General features: G+C 36.9%; 1 protein-coding gene across 24 annotated transcripts in view; it reads right to left on the minus strand.

The window, feature by feature from the left end:
• The window catches only part of INPP4B (inositol polyphosphate-4-phosphatase type II B), a 379,692-nt gene that overhangs the window by 131,860 nt on the left and 221,654 nt on the right, over window positions 1-26,178 (minus strand). For all 24 annotated transcript variants that reach the window (XR_011096138.1, XR_011096139.1, XR_011096137.1 and 21 more), the window contains 4 exons: window positions 25,743-25,851; window positions 16,694-16,871; window positions 11,414-11,626; window positions 5,857-6,001 (listed from right to left, as the gene is read on the minus strand). Coding sequence is in view for 21 of the 24 variants with exons in the window: in XM_068680804.1 (XP_068536905.1) it covers window positions 5,857-6,001; window positions 11,414-11,626; window positions 16,694-16,871; window positions 25,743-25,851 (645 nt within the window). In the remaining 3 variants the exon portion in view is untranslated. The remainder of the gene's footprint in view (window positions 1-5,856; window positions 6,002-11,413; window positions 11,627-16,693; window positions 16,872-25,742; window positions 25,852-26,178) is intronic.

Consider the following 26,178-nt stretch of genomic DNA (forward strand, 5'->3'; position numbering starts at 1 on the left):
AGGATTTGCTCTATGGTTGCTGGAAAACATCTTGCAGTCCCACATTCTAACATGCCTGCACAGGCAAATGACCTGCTGAGCTCCCAACTAGTCATTTTTACATGCTAAAATTCAAGTTGCAGTATGTCAAACTGCATGTGAAATTTGATAAAGTTTGGCAGAAACGCAAGGCATTTTCAGCATCAGACCTGCTGAACTGTTCATTAAAAAGTTCTGGTAATCAAACTGGAAAAGCCCTATGGCTTTGCAACAGCACTCCTATCTCAGTTTACACTGGCAACAGAGGAAAAAAGCCAATTCTATCATTCCTGTCTGCACCACCTAAAAATCAGTGGAAATTTTTGATGGCCTCAAGTGACCTCAAATTTAAAGGGTATGAAGTTAAAAACTAAGTATGGAATTAAAAGCAGAAGAAAACACATCACCACACTTTTAAAAGGACAAAGGGACCTAGACACTTCCCGTAATTGAGGTAACAGCAGCTATTGAAGACCGAACCATTTACAGTATCTAATCACTTATTGCCTTAATACCTGAATACGCAAAGCCCGTGATAGGATTGAAATAACAGAGGTCAAGCAATAGAAATGAGTTGACGTGTCATCACCACAAATTGAATGTGTGATACAAAATTTAATGGCTTAAGAAAAAAGGAAGGAAAAAAAAAAATCAACCAACCCAAAACAGTAACAATCCCCTCAAAAACAGATGGTGCAAACAGAATGAACTATGTAACCCACACGGTTTGAATTTATTCTTCCAGGATAGTAGCATGCTTCCTATTCCTTTCTTTTCCCATCTAGCTCTTTGAGCTCAGTTAACTCAAGAATGAGGGCTATGTTTCATGAGAAGGGATGAGGTTTTCTCCGTGTAGTTCTGCCACATTTCTTACCAGAACATCACAAACCTGCATCAGTCTTCCTGGTATTTCTGCAGTTAGTATCACAGCAGTCTACTTCGACCACATAATTCTAGTGCCATGGGGAACGATTTTGAATTCTTGTAGATTTCTCTATCTATTCTATTCACCTGAGACTTCCTATACTTTCACATAGACTAATACTGAAAGTTGAAACCATCTAATCATACATATACTAATGTCTTGGCAGCTTTTGTCACACTGAAAACAGGAAAAGAAGATGACAGCAGCAATAGACAATGTTAAAGCTAATCTAAAATACTCAAAACATAAACCTTGCTATGGAAGTGTTGTACGGCCAGATGTTCTGTCTTCAGAAAATACTTTGTTCATTGAGTTAAACAGGTAAAGGAAAGGAAGACTTTTAAAGCTTTAGTCAGTAACTTAATTACTGATAGAAAGTATTGCTGAACTGTTTATCTTATATTCTGGGCTCCATATAGTCCAATTATTCAACCTATCAAAAAGAGAAAGAAGGAAGATACAGGAGTGAGAGGGAAAAGAATAATAGAGGAAATACAGAAGTAGTACATTAAATTTTGGAATCGGAGTTGATTCAAAGACTATTTTACGAGAATAAGAAAAATCTAACGAAAAGGAATGGAAGAGTAAGTTTTTGAGAACTGTTCATTTCCTCAAAATATAGTTTGCTAGTTAAGGAGCCGACTAAAGGAGAATTTTACATCTTCCCAACTCAATCACATTTTCAAGTAAATGCCCTTCTTCCTGAAGATGCCATCAAAGCTAGACAGTTTTGTTTCACATTTCTATTGGCAATTGCATTTGGATGGATGTGACTCCCTAGGGCACTGAAAGACAGAAGAGTTTAATCTAGAATTACAGAGACCCCAGCAGGTACAAAATTACTCAAAAAAAAAAAAAAAAATAAAAAAAAAGAAGTACATATACCCATAGCAATATGGCCATGAACATCCTTCATTTGAGCTATGAAACATGGCATCATTCCCCAAATGATCTTGGTTACCTACAGTGAAGATTACCCTTGACCAATTCATCTGCCAGCAGCGTAGCTTATGACTCCATAATTAACTTCAGGCAAAATCCACGTGCAACCACAATGTTAGTTTAAATTCTTTGAGATAACTTGGTGGATTTTGGATGTATCAGGTTAGGGAGTACTCACACAAACAGCCAGTGGAGGAGCAGCTGGGTTTGATAGTACTAATGGAGAGTTACAAAGAGCAGCTGGAAACAACAGCCTCTTGTACCAGTACAGCTAGATGTGGAGATCCATCAGGGACTGTATAAGCCTAGGAGCAAACTGCTGCATTTTATTGGCATCTAATTCTCCAGGACAGGCTTTCACATTCCAACTCCAAAAAAAACCCACACAGTAAGGCAAAGGTAAAGAGAGAATTCAATGTTGTCAAGTAATTCTCCAAAGCAAGCCAGTCTCAAGCTAAAAAAGGTAAAAAACCTTTCCTTTAAAATCCGTCTACTCTTCCTGATTTATCCTGCAGAGAAATCATAATTCTGCAAGTGATAAAACCATGGCATGTTACCTTGGTAACTGATAACTCAAATTCAGTCTTAAGAATACACTCAAAGGTCAGACTGCATGAAAAGTTATGCTAAGGAAGGTACAACTCATGTTGAAAGATAAGTACAAGAAAATGGTGCCACCAATATTTCAGATTACAAAGATTCCATAAAATAAATATAAGCATGCTGGGAAAAAGAGTAAGACCATAGAATGTCAGCATTGAGATTGCAAATATAAACCTATATTCACGGACTCTAAATATAGGTTATGGTAACATCTGTAGTAGCAGGAATATGCTATTGCTCAAAAACATCAAATTGCTGTCATAACTTTTTCTACCATCTAAAATGAATGCGATGCATTCTTTGCAATCTTTTCATTGTTATATGTATATAAACATTTTCCATGGTAACAGGCAGGTTCAACTAATATAAGCAAACATTTTATCCCATACTTTAAGGCATACTTTTCAATGATTTGATCAAATCCATGCGCATTGGTTATATTTCTTACAAACAGCAGCACAACTTTTCTTAGGATCAGCCTTAGCACTGAAGCAGTTTCAGACTCAAAGATCCGTGCCCATATACTTGCAGTACTACTCAAGTAGGTTATGCTCATATTATGGTATAATATTTAAGCACAACATATTGCAAACTTTTCATTATGTGATTTTCATGCATTTTATGTATTAAAAATGCTAAAATTTTAGAAATGTATCTGCACACATAAGCATGCTATTACTTCATATCTAAGAAAAAGTTAGGTACCAACACATCCAGGCTTCAAATATGAAACGGAGGAAATTAAGGCAGAATTTATAGCCTCAAACAGTATCTCAACGCTATGTAGGTGCTTCATAATGAATCCTCAGGGGTTCGCGTCAAACTTGAAAGACGCAGAGAGAAATAAAACACTGTCACACAGAAGTTAAACGTGCAAAATTCTGGACCCAAAGGCAATGGTTTTGAAAACTATCAGGCGATCAAGTTTGGTACACCCCTGGATAGTCCTTCAAAAAGCTTTTAAGCAAGCCCTACACAGGAAAGCAATTTTAAAACAATTCCATTTCTACATGACTTCAGAACTCCTATAAACTGTCAAGGTCATGCTATGATGCTCTTATGAAACACCATTAGGATATGATGCTTTCTTCAAACAGCTGAACATGAAATCAGTCATCTCCGCCACAAATCTTCTGCATTATGCACACAATCAGGTGTTGCAGAACACTCAGCACAACTCAACAAATGCACTGACCCTACTCTCATAGAAAAACATTTGCACTGATTCAAGAGTCATAGAGAAGATCCTGAAGTGAGGGATACATCAAAGAGAAGAATCTATCCCAGCACCACAGGCCTGTCATCTCCAGAAGGCAGCTTCTCAGCCAAATAAAATACGTCTTTAATCTTCTAACCATTACAATTATTGTTATTGCTTACTAAGAGGTACTTTTCATTCCATTTGGTAACTTATTATAATACTTAAAAGGAAACTTAAGGGTTTTTTGATTTTGCGAGCCAAAAGCTCTAATCAGTATTTTGTTTGCCTGTGTAGGATGTGAGCCTGAATCAGAACTAAGAATTAAAGCTTTCAACTACAGTGAAAGACTCAAATAGACTGATGATTCTGGTTAGGCACATTTTATGGCTTATACAGGACAACAGAGGAGATATGCAGAGGGTTGAACAGATTGAGGGAAAAAACTGTAAATGTTCATGTTGCCAAACATGTCTATCTCTTGTTTTTATGGAGAGCAAACCTCCAAAACAAAGAATAATCCTAAATCATTACTTTTCCAGACTGGGTTAAAAACAGAAGTCTCAAATTTTCTTTTGTAACTTAAAGACATTTTGACAATTGGAATACAGATAAGAACAGCACATGCAACTCTAAGTTCCCACACAATAGCACTGTAGTAACATTGGGGAAGTTTGGATGAAAGTGTACTACTGCTTTATATGCAAAACATTTTTAATAGACATACTGAATTTTAGCTAGTAATAGAGAAAAGCTAGCTAACACAATGGGAAAGGGAAGGGAGTTAAGCACAAGAACAAATATTCAGTTTATTTCTTTTAAACAAAATCAGTATGGTTTGGTTCAATTTCTAAAAACTATTTGAATTTTTTTTTTATCTTCTTATCTGAAGGTCTGAAAAAACATGGAAAACTTCTCCAAAAAAAAAAGTAGTTGTGTTGATATTTTGTACATGTAAGTCTTCACTACAAAACAAAGATGATGGTATCTCTAACATCAGAGGGATACTTGCCTATTAGACACGCTCACAAAAGCAAACATGAGAAATACTCTGGTCTCCGGACTATTCATACAAAAACTTTTAAAACAAGTCCAGCATATCTGGCACTGAAAAATAAGAATTCCAAGATGCCAGAAGAAATCTCTCATACTGTTAGAAATGCTGACTTTGCAGATGCTTTATATATCAAGATTACCACCAAAATCCATTGCACAAAACAACAGAACTACACAAACAATATGCAGATGAAAAAAAAAAAACTTAAATTCTTGTTACATGAGAAAAAAATACAAAAGAATTCTAATAACATTAAAATCCTTGATATAATATTAAGTCATTAAAATAGGGTGAAAAGAAAATGTGAAGGAAAATATAGGATAAAATACAAGGTATTTTTGTTTGTTTCTTTTTTTTTAATGAGCCAGTTATTTTCATAAAAAGTGTTTTGTTTTGGTGTGGGGGTCATTTATTGATGAATAGCACGAGTCTGTTTTCCTTACATGTGGGATATCACCAAACAGCTGCTTCATTTGTTGCAGCATGCACTCACACTACGAAGTCGCTTGTCAGACTTCCAAAGCAGATCTTGACTAATGAGGAATGCAGCCATAGGAAAAGATCGGAAGTTTGGTGCCAAGGTCCTGCTGCAAAGTTGTCTTTGCACCATCTCATAGAATCACTCTACATAGCATTCAGTATTGACAAAGATGAATTTCTTCATTCAAGGAAAAACTAATTTTAGCAAATGAGAAAATGTATCCGTATCTCACTTCAGAAAAGCAGATGGGTTTACGAGAGAACGACACTCAAATACAATATTCAACTTTTCATCCGAGTTTCCTATGGGTTAAGGTACATCCCTTTTTTTTTTTTTCTCAAAATGGTATTCAAGAAAAAACTAAAACAATCTGCATCAGCTTTCAAAGCAAAACATTGTGGTTTCAAAAGGTTTTCATGGAGCACAAAAAAATTGAGCACAGCACGCAGTTTGAGTGCACAACTGAGATGCAATTTGATAAAGACTTCCATCATTCAAGGCTATGGCTGTGCAAAACCTTTCTATCAGCACTCTCATCAAAGATACTATTGACTCCTCTATCTTATTTTTTTCTGTGGCTTTTTCTATTTGTATTTACTCTAGTCAGTGTTTAAAAAAAAAAGGTTGCTTACCACCTGCATGCAACACCTTGCAATCTGCTGCTGAAGGGTCGCTTTCACCTTCTTTAGTTTTGCTGCTGTTGTCTTTTTCAAGCAGTCTGTCCACCATGGCAATAACACAGTTTAAACTCTTCCCAACGTTGGCCCAAACCCTGTCCTGAAAAGAGCATAATTATTGCTGCACATTACCAAGAGATAGAGACAACATCAGCTTCTTATTAAGACCTTAAAATATAGACAGAGATGTGAAAATTACACAAATATTAGGTATTAGCATATTATTGGTTTTCTCAATCTACGGCTTTTTAATGGACTTCTCTCTTGCAGTGTAAATTAAATGCTTGAACTGTAACTGTGTTACTTTATTTATTTATTTGATACCAGAAAAAACTTGTACTTGAAACTCTACATATGCATGCAAAGTTATCTGTTTTAGGTCCAAACACGGGGAACTGAGCAGTTTGTGTATTTGACATTATGCAGTAACAGTATAGACATTTAAGACCTTGCTAAATGAAATCTTGTGCGCAACTACATGTTTTGCCATTGTACTTGGCAACCTCTTCTAGATATTTCACATATCCTCTATTTTACCACATCTTAGTCTGCTAAAATAGATGTAAAAATTATGCTGTCGTAACACATTTGAGGTAACACTATTCAGTTTTGTCCTGCACCTCACACACAGCCTGCAACCATGAGTTAATTCACCGAGTTTATAATAAATTTGAGAATTACATAAATAATAGAGCAGTAGAAGAAAACCTGTACAATCAGAGGAAAAAAAGGGGAGTGGGGAGAATGTGGAGTGAAAGATCTGCTGCAGATCTCCATCCCAGTCAAAACCGGGGCACAGAGACACAGGAAGGGTCCCCCTTCATGTGCTGGATGTTGCAGAGATCAACATTCTTGCACCTACTCTTGCAGGGCTGAATAAGAAAAAGCAATAAAAATAATAAAAGAAAAGCCATAACAGAAATGAGGCAATACATAAGAGTAGTAATCAAAGCTTAAAATCCCCTACATGTACATGCTTTAATACTGAGTCATTATGACACTAATGCAGAGTAACCATAGTTTGCTTGAGGGTTAAAAATGGAAAGATAAATCACTGATCTTCTTTTGACATTATAATAGCCAAAAGCATTACATACACATCAGACCTTGAGGAATAAAATGGAGTTTGCAAAAAGACAGAACGAGAGAAGGTCAAGGAATGCAACTGAAAACTCAAACCATACTTCCATTTAAGTGGTTACACTTGTAGACTTAGAAGTTGGGTGAGGGCAAAGAAGTACTGCTACCAAGGCAAACTTTTAACATTAAATTTACATTCGATTTCATGCCACAGTTCTTAAGCCATTCTCCTGACTGAGGGATCCCATTTTTCCCTGTTCCCTCAACCTGAGGACACACCCTGTGACAAGCAGACATCCTACCCTGAGGTAGACACAGGTCTGCAGAATCTGTAACATCAACACAGATCGTCTTGTCCAGCTTTCCAAACCTGGAATTGGAAGGAATTTGTTGGGCTGCTGTAAGGGCATCTAGGGTTGCAGGTGGATGTAGAAATCACGGACAAGTATGGTATGTCCCCCTTCCTGGGTAAAGGCATGCCTTGCATGCACCAGGAGAAAGGTATTGTTGATTTACATGAGGAAGAAGCTCGTAGCTCTCACACGGAATAGCATTTAATCCAAAAACCTATTTTTTTTAAAAAAGTACTGAGCATATAATGCAGTAATTGGAAATATCTGCACCCATACACATGAAATAAACCCTTAAAACCAACTACCTGAAACTCACTGGCATAGATAACAATTTAAAGCAAAAAAAACGCACAGGTACAGATTCCTTCACAAGTTTAATCCTATGCATACCTCAAATGTTCCTAAAAACATTCAGAATATGGAAGAAATGATTGATTTCCACCACCCACAAGCAATAGTTTGGGGAAAAATGATTATATGAAGAGCAATGAGGTGCTGCAAAAAGTAAAAATCCTGGCCTCAAAGAGCTGCAAATTTTACTGGAGAGTGGCAGAGAATTTCAGCTTTTCTCATCACTGAAGTTGCTGAGCTATATGAACTCAAGTTGTTCGGCATGGCTGCAGCAATGTTATTTCCCTTTCCTCCCTCTGCTGGAGCAGTTCAATCCCAACGCAGACAGTGTTTAGTTCTTAATGAGCGTCTGGAGTTATTGCACAAGGAACACAAATACGAGCTCTTGTTCATTTAGGAAAGAACACTTCCCTTTGTAAGCCAACTAACTACTAACCCAGCATTAACATGATGTCTATAGAATATTCACACAACCATTCCCTGAGGGTTTAGAAGCAAAATTCATAAACATCTGTTGACAGAAAGCTCACTTATATTATCCTACATCTGGCCATTTTACTTACGAGGAAGTGAAACACGGGGAGCAAGGGCCTGTTTCAGAGCTCTTTCTCCAGATAAAAGGTTCTTAGGATTCAAAGCCATCATCACAGGCAGACACAATAAGTAGATGCGTGTATCATTCATGATGTTCTTCTGCCTCCAATTATCGAAAAACAACTGCTTCCTGTTATTCTCCATGGAAATACATCCCTTTTACATTCTTTTTTGCCCCTTTCTATTCCTATGTTTTCCTGAACCCTAGCACACCTTCTGTGGCAATCTGCCTACTAACTATGTCACAAGCGATCATCTTGCAGCATGTGTCAGGTTAAGGACAAAACACACACACAGCCTCTCAAGTAGATATTCTAATAAGCCATCTGTGTGAAGTGAGGGACAAAAAGAAAATAAGTGTTATTTCTTGATAAACTGAAGTGCCAAGACCTTAGGCTCCACAGCGGGATGCTTAACCCCTGACACCAGTTCTCCCAGCAGTTGTGATAGAGCTACTTGGGTGGTACTACTGTGGTGTGAAGGATCAAGAGAAAAAAGGTTTCTGGCTCACTCTCATCACTTCTTTAAGCTCTAAAGTCAAACTAATGACAGGAAAAATGGAAATCTGCAACAGCGCTTGGCCTTGTTGGGGTAAAGCAGACTGAGACAAGTCAATGGCACCTTGACCTCTCCTACTTCCAAACTGGCCCTTTCACATACACCAATACAGCTGCATGCTTTACTTGGGCAAGTCTGACAGAGCAACTACAGAGTGCTACATTTGCTACAGAGACTCTGTGCTTCTTTCAAGATGCAATGTGGGTTCATAGCCACATACAACCCTTCAGGCCCTTTTGAGGTATGCTCATAGGTAAAGCAAATATTTTAACTAATGTGCATGATTAACACCCTCCTGTGATATGACAGTGTTTTGGAATATATCACGTGGGTCAGTATTTCAGAACCATGACAGTATTTGTACGTGACTTACTGGAAACACCATCTGATGTTCTTTGTAACTTAGCAGTTAAGTAGTCAGAAACATAGAGCAGAAACACCTCCAAGTGTCCATGTGCCTACCTTTTCTTGTATTATGCATGACAAAATGCTTTGTTCCCTCCTGCAAGGAGGTTCTAGGATAGCAGAAGCAGCTGGCAAGAGAAGATGAGAGTATCTATCCAGAGGCAATCTAATACCCAAGTTAAATATTTCCATCAACAGCAATGCTTTACTACTGCCTACATATACTGTGCAGATATAAACAGCTCAATCCATACTGCTGTCAGCTAAAGTGGGATCAATATCTGTACTTGATATCAAAGCAAAAGGCGCAACACAGCATTGCTATGGAGAAGAGGAAGGCTTTTAGGGAAACTGCTCACTCAATGAAAGGGCACCCTGCACAGTTAAGAAGCTGGGAGCTATTCCTTATGGATAAATTTGGATGCCAGGGATGGGGGAATCTTGTCAAGTTGTTTTAACACTCTGCCTTGAATTCACTTTTGTGATACAGTCTTTGGAAGTGAGTGGAACAGGGTCAGTCTAAATAGTTGTTGGACATGATTGATTTAAACTTTGGGTAAAACTAAAACTGAAATTTCAATCACTGAAAGCAACTCCAGTGCTTGATAACAGTGGAAAAAATATCAACAAAGGAGAACATAGTAACCTGCATACAAAGCAAAACTTGCTTCTTTAATTAGTTGTCTCTCAGCATACATAAAGTTTTTTTTTTAATTTTACGTGTACTCATTCTTACTATTTCCATCACACTAATGACTGCTTGATCATTAAAACTCACATTATCCATTATGTCCATTGTCAGAAAGAACTGAAAATCAGTGGAAGCCTAATGATTCAAATTTAGAATAAAAAAATTTCTCCAAGATTTATATTGTCTCAAGTTTGACACTGACTCAGACTCAGTTTATTAACTCAGAAAAAAACAGAGAAAAGATACACTTAATTTTAACCAAGCAGGTAATCTTACTAATTCATCAATTCATCACTACAGACTGATGCATTTCTGTATGGTAGTATTAGGGGCAAACATCTGGCAGAAAAAAAATCAATAAGAAACCAATGAAATAGAGTAAAGCTAGCTGCTCTGCAATGACAGAAGTACTAAATGAAAATACAACTTGCACAAAAATGCTAATTCTCCCGTCTGTCAAATCTATTGCGATATTTATTTTTCTGAGTGTCTCAGTGGCTAGAATGAAACAATTTGGCTATCATTTTAAGGAAAGAAGGAATGCTCTAGACCCTCAGGTTCAAGAGAAAACACAAAAAAGTGATTCAAGACTCTAAAGCCAGAAGACAAATAAAAGAAAGAGTTAATTATTTATTGTTTAAATTTCATGACTTCTTAATGCTTGGGCTTAAAGATAATTCTTTTCTCTGGAAGAAATATATTCTTGCTCCCTTATTTTATGGTATGGATAAAAATTACAGTTCAGGTGTAGGCACTGCAGCTCAAAGATATTAATTATTTACAATATGGATTAATATGCTAGAATCCTTTACTTTTATGATCATACAGTGAAGCGTATGAACCTAAACTGAATAAAAATACCTTGAATAAAAACAGGGTGTATATATATAACAGAAGCAGACCTACAATCAACACATCCACCAAAACAATTAATTTACAAAAAGCTTAGCCACAAGTAATACAGATCTTTGTAAAATATGCTAAGAATGTTCAAATCTAAAAGCCATATTTCATTCTGTTATGTAATCGCAGATATCCTCTAAGAAAACGGTCTAAGGGAAAACAGTTGTTTCATGCATGTTTAAACTACTGTTTTTTTGGAGAGGAAAAAAACAAGAACAACAACAAATCAGTATATGTCTTTTCAATCTCCTTAAGTCTGCCTAGCCAGCAAAACCAACTCAAATAATAGTAAAGTACAACTATTTTCCTGCGTGGGCAAGAAGATTCTCATCATCCTCACTGTTATACACTGCGCAGAAGCACACAGTATTAAGGAAAGCTTTTCAAGTTAGTTTCAGGAAGGTGTATATATTTGAAGTTCCCGTAACTCAAGATATATCTGAAAAATGCTATTTAAAGGTTTTGAGCTCATTTTTTCCCCAACAAAATGTGACAAGAATGGTAGAGCTTTCATTTGTTTATGTTGGTTTTTAGGTTTCAGGATTCAATGCCAACCAAGAGTTTTCTGACTACTTACCCACTCTTCTTCATCATACTCAGAATGATGGGGTATAGAGTCCTGTCTTTTAATCTGAGAAGGATGATTCTGATGCTTTAGGTCATCGCTCTCTTCTGCACTGCTTCTAGGCACAGCTGGTTTCTTGAGGACACAGCCGGGTCGGGCTGTGTATAGTGCTAAAAGGGCACTTCTGACCAGCTGATCCTTAAACGCATGCACAAATAACTCTGTCTAGAGAAAAAACACACACACACACTGAATGCAAGGGTAGGTCAAAGAATGTAATAGAACAGCAAAACTATTACTACACTGAATTACCCTTAGAGGCAGGGATGTTTGTGTTTCAGGTCAGCCTAAGGGGCAGAAAAAGAAGTAAACCAGCAAACAGTAAGGAACAATTCAAGAGTTTTGAGGACATCACCACATTCTACAATCCCATTGTTGTACAGACTAACACAAAAGAACCGTACCTGTCAGAGATCATCACCTTTTCACACAATCCCCTTTTATTTGAGCTCTAAATTGTGCCTCCAGAGGCAAGCCTCTATAAGGACCAGTTCCAAGAGCACCCAACCACTGCTTAATCATATCCAAGTGTTAGAAAAAAAAAACATCATTAACAAATATAAGAATCTCCTTGAACAAAAACACTCCACACTACACTGACAAAACTGAAGTATCTGCAAAAGCAGTGTTCCAGGTGTAAGCTGTGGTACTTGTAGGTACCATCCTGTACCTACAATTTCCACCTTTAATTCATTTATTTTTTAAGAACGGAACCCTTGGAATAATTTTTCCAGGCTCTCTGAGGATGTTACTCAACCATCACTATCATTTTTAAGTTCTTGTTGACTGTGACAGATGGAAGATCACCTGATTTTTAAAAACCTCCTATCTCCCTGCATTATTTACTTCTACCATAAGAAGAAAAGCAAAAATGTTAATGTCCCTGCTTTCTGCATATGGTCTTTAGCACCTCCAGCCTCTGTCTCTAAATAACTGCATGAACTTCTCCACTGATATTTTCAGTCATTCTCAAGTTAGTCAAGTCACAATATGAAGCATGATGCTGCAAACAAATGAATTCAGGGATGAGAATATAAATTAGCATTTTATTATTCCACTGTATCTCAGTGCAAAAGGCTTTTGGAGCCCCCATAAGAAAAAGATTAGAAAAAAGATTAAAAATTAACTGAGGACTGTAGATCATGTTTGTAACAGTATGCCAGTGCTCCATAATTAGACTTGCTTCAATGGGCACAGGAAATCCTGACTTCCCAAGGTATACATCCCAATCCTCAGTATAAGGAAGGCATGCAGGAAAGCACGAAACGGACCTTATCCTTACAAGCCACTAGATGTGCTCTGTCAACTTTTTCTAACCTGGTAGATTGTTCTTCCTGACTCTTTATTTTATTTGGGGCTATTATATCCTTCAAGCACTACCTTTCGAAGAGCTCTGGTTCTCCATACTTGCTCTTGTCACCCATGTGCCATGCACACCTGTCACACACAACACGGGGCCCTATCTCTGCTGGCTGGTTCGCTTCATCAGCCGACAAAAACAGCTGAGTGGCAGAGGATGAGGCACAAGCACATGTCCCTTTTCACTACATGGCAGCAACCACTAGCAAAGTAGCAGAGACAGATAGCCAGGGAGAGTCACAGTTTTGGTTATTTCACAGCAACGCTCATCGGGGTTCATCTGTCAGAGATGGGAGAGCATACACCCCATCAATACACCACAGCCCACCCACACTGCTCTAGCTCCTCTCCATGGTCATATACCCTGGTTCACAGGTCGATGAAACACTTTCTCATTCCTTTCATACCATAATAAAACCCATCAAGTTCTAAGTATCAGCCTCTAGCTTCCTGGAAATCTTTTTCCCAGTTTCTGCACTCCTTCCTTCTGTTCTTAGCTTTTTGCTAGTACTTGCTTCACTTTTATAAGCCTTCACTCATGCTCAACTTATTTCTTTCCATGGTTTCTTCCCTCCATACCACCTCAAAAGCTGACATTTAGACCACAATGCTCCAAAGAATCGTGGTTTTCCTTTAAGACCCAGCTGCTGAGGTTGGGAACCTGCATGAGAAGTGTCTGCTCTTTACAGGTTTAATAATGTTTTGGGGAAAAAAAAAAAGAAACAAAACTATTTTGATCCTTAAAGGCTGCAAAGAGAAAGCCTAAGAATTTACTACACATAAAACATAAAGGCTCAAAAAAAACAACCATAGGAATATCTAAGCTAAGTCATTATTATTATTATTTTAATTAAGACTTCTTTTGGACCTGATTTGGGATTCTTTATTGATTTATTGACTGCTTAACTCTCTGGCAATTTTATCAGACCCATTCTGCCACCTTCTTACTAACTTAGCACCCAAGAGAAAGGGTACTTAGAGACAATTTTCTTATTTGTAGACCTTCAGGACTGCCTCACTGCAGTCCTGAGCTGCACTAAGACTGTTTCAGTTTTCTACATTTCCAGCCTCTACATGGTACATGCTCAGAAAACAGTCTTTGGAGTAATATTGCCACCAAACCCTATCAAAATTTCCTATAAAGACAAGACAAATTTTGACTTGCACAGCTGTCTTGTTACTCGTGGTAACAGCAGAGCTCTTCAAGGCTGTTCTGCAATTCTTATTAAAATAGCCCAAACTATTTATCTGTCCTTACAGATGGCAATACCATGGTTTTGCTGAGGTTTGAGGTACCTCTCTTCCCCCTCAAGATCTGCTTGAGATCATATCTGGTCTCCACATGAGGAATGGTAAATTTAAAAAAAAAAAAAGCTTTGTGATTTAAAAGTATTGGACAACTTAAAGTCAGAAAAGTTCACTATGACCGAGATGTATATTAAGTAACTATCTGAAAAGTTTATTGAATTTAATTTCAATGTAAATATGTTATAGGGAAAATGTATTTTTAAAAAAAGCAAGTTGGCATGGAAGTGAATCACCGTTTTTTCACAGAGACTAAAATTCTTCTGTAATTAAATTCCATTCAAGGATTCCATTGGTTTAACAACAATCTACGTTTAACTACAGTTTCTTACAGCTAAATTTGCAGAACATCACTATTTATAAAATCTTATAGAAGGCACAAAACAAGTATATACAAAGAAATGCAAACTTTGCAAGTTCCTTTGGATACTTGACTAAAGAGTATTTCTGCAAATAAAGATAGGCATAACTGGAAAATGAATTTATCAAGCCTTCTGCAAGCTGCAAACGCTGATATACTTGTCGACAGCTAAAGGCTTCTTTAATCAATTAGCAGAAAATGTTGATAAAAGATTAGTCTCAGGAAAACTGTACAGTAAATTGCAAATCATATACAGAGAAGTAAAACCATGCTTAATATGAGAAAATAAGCTCAATATAAGAAAATAAGCAGCAGTGGAATTATTTAATTTTCACTTCCAACATGTGCAGCCACCAGTCCCTCCATTTGCATCAAAAATCCCTAACTGTAATTCACATTTTTCATAGCTCAGATTTATTTACTGCTACCTACTGTTTTAGAAAGAATCATTCTCTATATGAATTTTAATATCATCTTAAGGTTAAAAACAATATGCTTTTAAATGAACTCAAGAAATTTAATCACCAGCCAAACTGTTTTTCCCAATTTCTTCAAACATCTGTTTAATTTCTCAATGTGTATCAAGTTAAGCCACAGAACATTTCTTTCTTACAGGTAAAAGGTACACAAAAGGTGGGAGAGCGACAGCATCTGATGTGCCTCAAAAACACAGGTAGGCATCACGTAATTCTAACCAGAAAAGTATGCCAAGCTATCTTAATTATCAGGGACCCTCTTCTAAGCCCCAGCCTCTCATACTCTACCAGATGATATAGATGTATAGCTTATCTTACTATATTGAGATATTGCTTTGTGTTAACCATAAGGGATCTAGTTGTAGCACCAAGTGGGTTTGGTCAATGGGAGTTTCTGAAGCTTAGCCTTGTGCTTCCCTGAAGTCGTTCCTTGGTCTTTCCTTTCGTCCCCAGCTCTCATTCCTTCTTTATAAGCAGCTGTCCTTCTATACCAGCTTCCTCAGGAATTATCCCAACCCCATTTTCACTTGTCCTCTTCTCAGACTAAACATGGGAATATACCTGCACAAACATTTTTCTTTCAACTAACTCCTAATAGAGCAGCTGTATTTTTTCTATGAGCAGCTAAAAAAGGTCTCCTTCAGTACTACATGGAAAGGTCGGCTACAATTGCCACAAAATGAAACTATATTCCTATCTTTTGTTTCCAGGCTGAATTCTGCTTTCCTATATATCCCTTACATTTGCAGCTACTCGACTGTTTCTAAAGTTACTGTGGATTTACACGTCTTTAACCGAGAGCAACATTTGTCTCCCCCCGTGGCTCCAGCGTAATGCCTTCACAGTATGTGACTGAGCTCAGTATTGAGATTTGAAACTCTCACATTGAATGATGTACTGCTGGGATAATAGTGCTCAACAGACCATAGGGGTTGCAACTTCCAATAGCTGAAGATATATTGAAATGATTACTGATAGTGTATTAAGTCATATTGAGATCACGTTACAGAAGGTATGGCCCATGAAGCGATGGGAAACTTTTTAAACCCCTCTGGCTATAGCTATAGTGCTTAATATTTTCACAGGATAACATATGCTTAAAAGTACTTCACAGACTTCAGCTAATCTCCAAAATCACTCTGAGAGACAGGTGGAAAAATATTATCTTCCTTAATTTAGAGCTAAAGAAACTAAGATGAGGAGGTGCCTACAGCTACAAAAGGAAATAATAGAAGAAAGAGGATTAAAATTTGAGACCTCCTGGTTCCAACTTATCCTTCCAAACTGCATCACCATTTCTGGTCATGCTATTATTCTAAACCTTAAGCACTGGCTTGAGCTACCTCCCATAGGCAATAGTTTGAAGTATCACAGAAAGAGAAATAATAGTTTATCCTACCACATATCCTCCAATTTACTTACAATAACCTATTTTTGAAAAACCTCAGTATGTGGCCACTAGAGGATAACAAAGACATATGAAATTAAGTTAATTATACTTTCAAATAAAGACAACCCTTATAAATTTCATTAATTTTCTACATGGAAAGCCTACAGAAATGCAAAAAAAAAAATATTATTTTTCTGATGGCAACATTTTGAAGCTTATTTTAACAGAGCTTATATAACATTTCTTGATGCTATGAAAAGCAACTTATGCAGGAAAAAAAAAAACAGCAGCTAGAGACTTGGTTATTCCATTTTCCATTGCAGTGAAGATTTGAATCTTACTTTTTCTGAAAGCATCTTTAAAGAGTTCTTCAAGCTGTCTGGAGAATGCTGGCTTGCAGAATTAAGCAGCAGGTCTGCATGGCTTGATATGAGAGGTTGTAGATGATTGATGTTGCTGAGAACTTCTTTTGCCTTGGCTGTGTTTTCAGGTGAATAGTAAATACACTGGTATCCAGTACTGTAACAACACAGGAAGAGACAATGTCAAAATGATTTCTGCTATTACTAACCATGCTTAATGTGCTAAAAATATTAATGTTAATGTTGTAAGAATGACAGATACCCAAACTTGACTGATATGATAGAAATGCTCCTTCCTTTAAGGGTAAAAACAAGTCCCTATCTGAACATTAGAGGAAAATGGACTGCCCACCACCAAACATCCAGATAATACTGTTCAACCTAGTTTTGACTAAAATAAACCAAAATCTATTTTCCTTATTTATTTTTTTTAAAGGTGATTCTGGAGAAAATAAAGGTTTGACCAGGTCAGATAATGATCACAAAGAGCAAAAGGTGCCTTTACTTTTCCATCTCAATTCCCCTTTCATATTAACAACTACATTATTTCCAATAAAGTTATTTCTAAGAAAAGCCATGTGTCTATTTGGCAACGCATCTAGTTTGCAAGAATAGACACAGAAATGTTGGATCAAAGGGAAATACGAAGTTAATTACTACAAAAATACACAAGCACATAATGCTAATTTTACCTGTTTACAAACTACTGCACTTTATTTGCATGATTTGTTTTCCTTCTGAAAACTTATCCCCTCTTCCCCAACACTTACTAATGATACAATATCCTTTTATACCATTATTCCAAAATACGATTTTTAAGCACTGTGGAGTCTTACCAGTATTTTGCTGTACCATACACGTTCCCACTTAGAACTCCTGCACACAATCCTTCCTTTTATAAAGCCCTGCTGCAGTCCTTCAGAGAAACCAAAGTGTTTTGCAGATTCAGACTAACTTGTAACAATAACACAGGAAGAAAAAAAAGAGGGCAGCATACAAAGCGTAGGTGCCCAGTCTATTTTACTCCTCTGTACCCTGTGCACAGCATGAAGTTTATGCATGTTTTCAACAGCTTTCACTTGATTAACCACTCAATGGAGAGCTCAAGGAACAGGTATGACATGACCTAATGTCTTCTGGGATAAAAAAACAATTACCAGGCAGTTCTAAAGGCCTGTACATGAAGTGCCCAGTTGGCTACCTCATGTAATTATTAATACGTATTTAGTTGTCACCAAGCAGCTCCTAGAACATCAACAATGACAGAGCATTGCACACACTCGCCAGCCGCCCCTGTATCCATCTCCTCTTTTCGCTTGTGTCTTTACTTCATTCATCCTTGCCTCTCTTCTGCCCTTCTTCCTCCCAGCTTTATATCTTAACTTGAAGATCAAGACCTGAATTTTGACACTCAGGCAGTTCTTTGAACTTCAATGATAGTTGCTTTTCATTTTAGTCTTTTTTTTTCAGATCTTTTCACTCCCATTTCCTCTTTATTATCTCTTCCAGTTCCCACTCATTAGCTTTCTACAAATAAGAAATTAAATTTAATTGGATGTAAGACATACACACATTCAGAAGTCCAAATGAAGTCACTCCCACAAAATCTAAAAGGCTTAAATCTTTTTGCAAATAAGAAGAGATTGAAGCAGTCTTAAAGTTAAGCATCTTGCTTAGGTACTTGGCAGAGTTACTGTCCCAAATCACACGATATCCCATCCTAATTTTCTTTCACTAATGCCTCCATTTTTAGATATAATTCTTTGTAGAAGTGGTCAGGATGAATGACATCTGAGTCAGTAAGGCATTGCCATGCTGTCAACCACACCAAAATTACAATGTCTCCAATTCACAGCCCACTAAATGAGGTACTGGCTACTGAGTGCAGAGGGCAGAATTCTGAGTATTTCAACAGAATGAATTGTTGAAACCATCTCTCCTAATGAATTGTGAGAAAAAAAATAAAAAATCTTGCCCCTCTAAGAAATGAGGAAATGGTCACAGCTCTGCCTTCAAGGTGGCAACACTGTCAGTCAAATTAGATCCATTGCTACATCTACTGCAACTCTCAAGCTGACAGACTCAGTAGAGAGGGCACAGACGAAGATTAACAGTCTATGTTAATTGTAGCAAAGACAGTCTTAGCACTGAATAATCTCTAATTCCCCTTCAGTCTTCCTTCCTTTATCTAACAGCCTTTTTGCAGGCTGAATTTGGCTAACACTGTTATCAAGCTCACCATGCACGTACTCCATTCTGGGATTTCCCTCAGCCCTTAATTCCCAGATCTTTTTCACTGATCTCCCAACTCTAAGCTTCAGTGAATATTGCAGCAGAAAAGCTACAGACAATGCTATAAGACAGACAGAGATGCTAACCCTGTGGGTAGTTCTCATTCTATTAAAGTAAGTCATAGCTTTTAAATAAAAGAAATTGTGAAGAGATAATTACTCTTTCTTTAGAAGGAGATTTCCTATCAAGCCTCATGATTAACCTTTCCCTCAAACCCCAGAAAACACAAAAACAACCCCAAAATTCAGTTTCTTCAGTACAAGTCCAAAGGAAGTGAGCTATTGTTTTTCAGATACAACATGCCTGGGGGGATATCTGGTGTTTTATAATTGATGTGTCCCAACACTGTTGCATCTAAGATTAGTCTGAAATTTTCTGTGGCTTACCATTCATGAAAAGGCATTTATGCTTCCAATTCACTGAAATGAGCCTCCTTATAAATAAGTACTATTAGAACTTGCTGCTACATATAGTTAATGCACATCAGTAATACTGCTTTAAAGAAGCTGCTGCCCACAGAAGATGCACAGAATACAGAGAAACTTTCTACAGGTGTTCTGATGTAGAAACTAGATGAAAGGAATAACAGGTAAGAAGAAAACTTCTGCATTCGGTAAAAGACCACATGGGTAGGCCCAGTGCAGGAAATCAGCAACACTATGAAAAACTACCCTTGATAAATAGAATATATTATTGATTATGTATCTCTTGAAAGTCTATAATAATGTCTTCTGGGTTAAGTTTCAGAGGTTTCACTTCGCATAGAAAATGACTTTTGCATCTTGGCACCACCATTAACTACATCCACGTGAGTATCAGTAGTCATTTAGGCTTTAGAACTGCTTTAATAACAATATTATGTAATTGGATAAAGACTATATTGACTAAATCTGCAATTTTAACTTTAACAAAGTTTTTGCCTGAGAATAAATTCTGCAATATGCTAAACATCTAATTTTTTAATGACACTCAGAGTAACTCTACTCCTGCTGTTAACTAAGTCATTTGTGTGGCTGAGTTAAATTGTCACCATCTGGGACCGGGTTAAAATCTTTTTAACAATGAACATTTGACCTTACATTTTTCACAGTAAAAACTACAGACATCAATATCCAGAATACAGTTAAGAAACATAAAACAAAAACCCCCTCTCAGGTAATCTTGAGCTTTTGTATATTACTGAAACTACCAGCACAGTGTCTTGTTTTTGAAGGATATGATGTATCGTTTATGAAGTGGAAAGTTTTGATCAAAACTCAATTGATTACATAAAATACAGGACAATTCACCATATCAGGAAATAAAACCAAGCTATGTGATCAGGGCTGAGATTTTGAAAATAGGAGAGAGCAGATTTTCCAATGTTTTTTTTTTTTTTTAATTTCTCTAAGATTCCCTTGAAAATTTAGATTTGTTTTGAATACTAAGGAAAATGATGATATATTACTGGTTCTATCTAATTCATCTTTACTTATAAAGTCTGAATCCTCATCTTGAAGTGATGATCAAGGCTGTATGCACAGAGCTTCTGTTGATGTTCTTCTATTGCCTCCCAATTCAAATTCTATCTGACTCTTGGAGAAACACTACACCAATATCTTCAACTGGCAATGGGACATGACTTCTAGTGAAAACAAAAGTCAAGATGCCCTCCACATGCCCTACATTGACGTAGTTAGAACGGATACCATAGTGGCAAAGAATCTTCCTGGGAAGACTCACTCCAGGAAGCTTGAATGCCTATGGAAAGCCTTCTGTAGTTTTTCAATCTTTACATTGGTGGAAAGATGCAAGTAACCTTTAACATAAAGGAGAAGCTCATCCAGGGTAACTGAGCAAGGTTCTTAGCGGAAGACAAAAACTTTCATGCCTTACCACAAAACTGAGGGTAAATGACACCTTTCAGTTTAACCATTTCCTGGCAGCCTGATGAGGTGTACATTACACCAGGAAGACAGCATATACCCCTATATTGTTTAAAAAGTAGAAGTGCTGCCCTCCTCTTTCATTACACAGAGAAAGGTTGGCAAAATCATGGATCGACTTCTCATCACTCCTGCAGCCCACAAAGAAGAAATAAATAGTTTCTTGCTCTCCAAAGAACAATCCTTTCTAATCTTTGTATGTGAAGCACCTCTAAACCCCTTCTTCCGTTTCTTTGCCAGTCCCGGTAACCTTTCTTTCAGGCTTGTTTAAGGAAAAGCTTCAGGCAATTTTGTCTAGAGAGCCGAGTGGCTGAAAAATACTGTGATGAGATTTTTATATCAATGAATAGCACACAAACTGTGGCAGTTTCTCTGTAAAACTTCCAACAACCATAAACATTGATTTTACGGTCTGTCAAAAAACATTCATTTCCATGAAGTCTGTCTCTCTCTCAAACATTTATATATAATTATTGACATACATGCATATGTGAAAAGAGAGAAAGTGAGCAAAGGACGTCTATGTGAAAAGTACTGTGCATAACAGTCTGTGATCGCCCTGCAGAATTAAGGTTCCAATTAGATCAAACAAATCATTATTGTTTCAACATGTCCAGGCTTTCCTGTGAAACAGCACCATTTCAGATTCCTCACAGAATAGAAATGGGTGAAGGTTATAAAAATCAGGTGTAGGAACCCTGAAGATCTCACTTTTAATAAAACCTCTGTTAATAACTATGCTAATGAAGAAGCATACCTCACACCTTGACCAAAGATCTAGGCCTTATTAAACAAAAAAGGGGCCTTTCAGAGAATTCATTCTCAAATCAAATAATGATGGTACCCCCAACAAACAAATAAACGAAAAAATCAACCTTCCAGTAATCTTAGCTTTAAGTTTGCTCTAATTTAAAGCAGGATTCTTTTTCAAGAACCTGATTTTTAAAGAACCTGCTAGAAATGGTATAAAAAAAATTAGTGAATCACAAAAGCTAGTGCAGCTTCTGGGACACCTCTGTTTTTCCTGATGACTAGTACTTGGGCATTAAAATGTTTATAATTACAAAGTTTAAGAAAATAAAACTCTTAGAGTAACTTGAAAGTGATTTATGAACACTTAAAACAGTGAGGCATAATATGAGTATAACTTACAGAATGCCTGCCTGCACAACTAAACTCTACAAATAAAGATTTGCTGTGCCATCTAGATTGATGAGAAGACGAGCCCTTTCATTTCCTGGATGGAGAAGTAATCTATACTGGCAGGCCAAGAGAAGACTAAATCTGAACAACTTTCTCCTTTAGATACAAATAAGGAAGAAAATAAGTAATAAGAACCAATATCGTATCATGAAAAAAAAAAGAAAAAGAAAAAAGAAAAAAAAACAGAATAAATATATTTCATGCACAGATAATTAATTGCATTATACTGCAATGGTTTGACATACTTCAATCAGCACATTTCAGTTATTTAAGTGGTGCCATGCCTAAACAATTAAGAAAAGCATCTTTTCTCTTACTTATGAAGTTCTTGTGATGTTCACTGCTAGCTACTACAGGGACAAGCGCAACACAGTCATACCTTACAGACATGCTTGATGTTTGTAGTGCCGAGGCAGTTTATTTGCCACTTTTCTGCAGATAAAGAACTGTAAAGATTATAAATGGGTTGTAAAGCAGTGTGCCTCACTTCAGATCATATATGGCTAAGTTAACCATATATGGCTAACTTTTTGCATCTCTTACTCAAGACCATGTTTTTCAATTGATTTTTATTTTTTTAGTATTACTTGCTTGGGGATAAGCAAAAGAAAGTTATATAAAAATACTGTGTTTTTAATAAATATTTCTTAAAACTTCCCCTCTTTGGTCTGCACAAACATCTACATTCCATGTAATAGAAAATATGCCACACATCTTCAAACAGATACACTTATTACACATTCCTCTGATAGACTTCCATGACACATATGTTTCATTGTGGTTTTGGTTTGGCAACTGCAAATGCAATTACATCTTGCAAAGTGAGATATAACCTTGCTAACAGTTAACACTTCCTCTTGTCTGTTAATTCCACAAGCACAGGTTTGAGCAAGGAATATTTTGTGATATGCTGACACTGTCGAATATTTCAGTAAACTGTTCTACTAATCAGCCTGAAGGTCAAATGCATGCAAGACATTCTGTCATATGCATCAACAATGATGTCTTGAAAGCTACCGGGACTGGATTGAGAAATAATCTCTTCCCACATCTTTCTCCAGGTCTTTAGCTCAGTTAGCCCAGAGGAAACGGCAGCTAAATCTGCATTTTTTTTTCCTGCTCATTTCATATTCTGACTGATATCTCAAGGTGTCATTTCTTCCTTCAACCAAAGCTTCAGAAAAGCTGCTGCAGTTGTAAAACAGAAAATTTAAATTGTAAAAGCTGCCCTCAGAAATGCCAAGTGTCCTCAAAGCATCCTCATGCAGTTAAATAAACAGGTGCATACAAAATAAAGTTGTCATTGCCATAGTGAAAGAAATTTCTCCATGGTAAGAATGAGAACAGCCTTTTCAAGCATCTATTTAAAGCACCTCCACTCCTGAATTTTCAAGTAACTGAGATCATATTCAGAGCATGCTTTCTCCTATCTTTTGACCCACCCAAGTCCTTCCAACTGAAGACAAAAAAAAAAAGTGTGGAGTTTCCTTGGAGCTCTTCTCAGCAACAGAAGAGATGACGACTTTTGGAGGTTCCCTTCTTTCTGCTTCGTGGAATTCATACACTGAGCAATCTTGAAGGAGTAGTAAGTGATTCACTAAAAACTGCAGTTCCCTATTGTCAGCGCTCAAATTTAAGTTTGTTATCCTGACTCCAGCTTTTTTGTTTTTCCTAGGAATAGTCTGAAATGATAGCAACATAGTGACCCTTGCTAGTCCTAGAGACAGACTTCCACTCTTCCAGGTGAAGAGAGAAACAAAGAAAACTGGACTGCCAGAACATGGTCCAGTTCGATGTCCTCAAAAGTCACCAATCTAGAGGTGCTTCTGAGAGATGCAGAAATATCTCAGAAGCAGGGAAAATATATGAGGACGTGTAGGCACTCTGAAATAGGTATGAAATACTTTAATAAAACCTGCTCCTGATCACAATCCTCTATGAACTCAGAGGGCTGTATAGTTTAGGTCAGTGAAATCAAGATGAATGAATATAAACGAGGAGAGGCTGTGCTGCAATGAGTATCCATTGCCACCCTAGCCTTTTGACACTTAACACTGCACAGGACCCAAAGGTCTAGCCAATGTTCTTCTTCCCTGTTACAGGCGACTATGAAACAAGGGCATCGGCTATTCATTCCTAAGAGATGCTGCAGGTCTTTTCAAGAAAGACCTCAATAAAGACTATGACTCTTTGCTACGAGGCATTTTCCCTTTTTTTCCTCCAATTAACATAAATCACAGATAATCATTTCAAGTTTACCTTGCAGCTATCCTCCAGTTTGGGAAATCATATTCTGTCAGTGTGGATAAGTTCCAAGACAATGCAAGTGAGAGACAGCTCATTTTCTGAAAGCTGAATATTTTGAGGGCTAGAACTGCAGAATTCTTCATGTTACTTAGAACTTAAATTTCTTTTAATAAAAGATAATAAAGAGTGTGTCCTTATCCATCTTATTAAAATAGTTGAAATAGTACTTAAATATGATGTTTGTATTTAATGCATCAGATGAACACAGATTTGGAGATTATTTTGAAACACTGACAACAGATACTTTATGAAATGTCTTCAGACATTTTCTTCTTAAGGAAGCAAGAAATTTATAGGCCTCCTGTTCATGGTAATAAGGCTGCCTGCACCAGTCTGCTGGCAGGAGATTAGGTACCTACTGTCAACACGAAGTCCATCCACAGGTCTCTAATGATAAACAGTATTTATATTTCATTGGCAAGTTTTTTCACCAGAAGTGGCCACAGAATAAGGTTTTTATGCCCATGCAGTACAAAACAGAAAAATGAAATTAAAAAACACAGTTTTCATTACAGTTTTCAAAGCAAATGCATCTGCTGTTGTTTTTGTTTTTTAAACACTAATGCCAACTTGTAGTCAACTTTGCTTCTAGCCAAATTCAAAGTAGTTAACAGTAGATTTTTATAATTTATCATCTTTTCATTCCTTATGATATGGTATCTATTATATATTTTGGAATGCCAAATACAAATCAAATTAAATTAATTTTCCATGAAGAATTGTGATGATTTAGATTAGCATACACATGTACCTCCTCTCAAATGCTGTACCATTAATTGCACAGTGTGGCACAGGTTGTCCAAGTGCAGAGCAGTCACAACATAGTCACAACTATGGGTGCACTGACAGCTTGTCAGGCTGGAAAGATTTTTTTGCAGATGTGCCCAGGGCTGTCAAAAATGAAAATGCTACTGGAAACCATTGTGGTTTTTTTATTGAAAAGTTGTCTATAGCTGCTTCCTACTTGGTTGCAAGCGTTACAGAAGAGATTACTCATTCTGAGGAGCATGTTTTCAAGTATAGGTACTCCTCAGGCTTCCTGAAATATGGGAAGAAAATTTCACAATTGTGTGTTTGTGTCCAAAATAAATCTTGTAATGCCAAGTAAATTGTGCTTCAATTTTGCCATCTAGCAAAACAGGGAAGATAAAGAAGTTACTTTATGAATGAATCATTGTCCAGTCATACTAGATTTTCATCTTCCATGCATCCAGCAGGGGGAAACTTCTGTAACTCAATGAGGTCCTACTATTACAATGCAGCTTTAATGATCTTTTCCTACCTATTACAGAAATACTTACTTTCGCCTTTCTGCCTCAAATTTACTCAGCAGTTTTCGGAGACCACCATTCTTAAATCCCTGGAAATGTGCTGCTGGGGCTCCCACGGTGATTACATCATACAAAGCATCTGAAACAGGAAGAGACAAGCACAGAGATTTGTATGCCCAAAACATAGCAATACTATAGCAATGCTACTCTACAAGACATTAGGAGAACAAGTCTGCATTATTTCCAAGGAATAATTGAGAACCTGTCTCAAGAAGGCCCAGGAGCTAGTTAATATTTTTACACTTGCACACCTCAGAAAGTTTACCTGATTTATTACTACATCTATTATGTGCCCCAATGTAAAAAAAATACTCTAGCTCTGAGGTTTACAAAGCTGTGAAGTAAATTGGTCCTTTGTGTATTTCACTTTATTACTTCTTTCATTATTTAACTTGAAGTCATACTG

This window comes from Anas acuta, chromosome 4 (genome assembly GCF_963932015.1).
Source record: "Anas acuta chromosome 4, bAnaAcu1.1, whole genome shotgun sequence".
In the NCBI taxonomy this organism is placed as follows: Eukaryota; Metazoa; Chordata; class Aves; order Anseriformes; family Anatidae; genus Anas; species Anas acuta.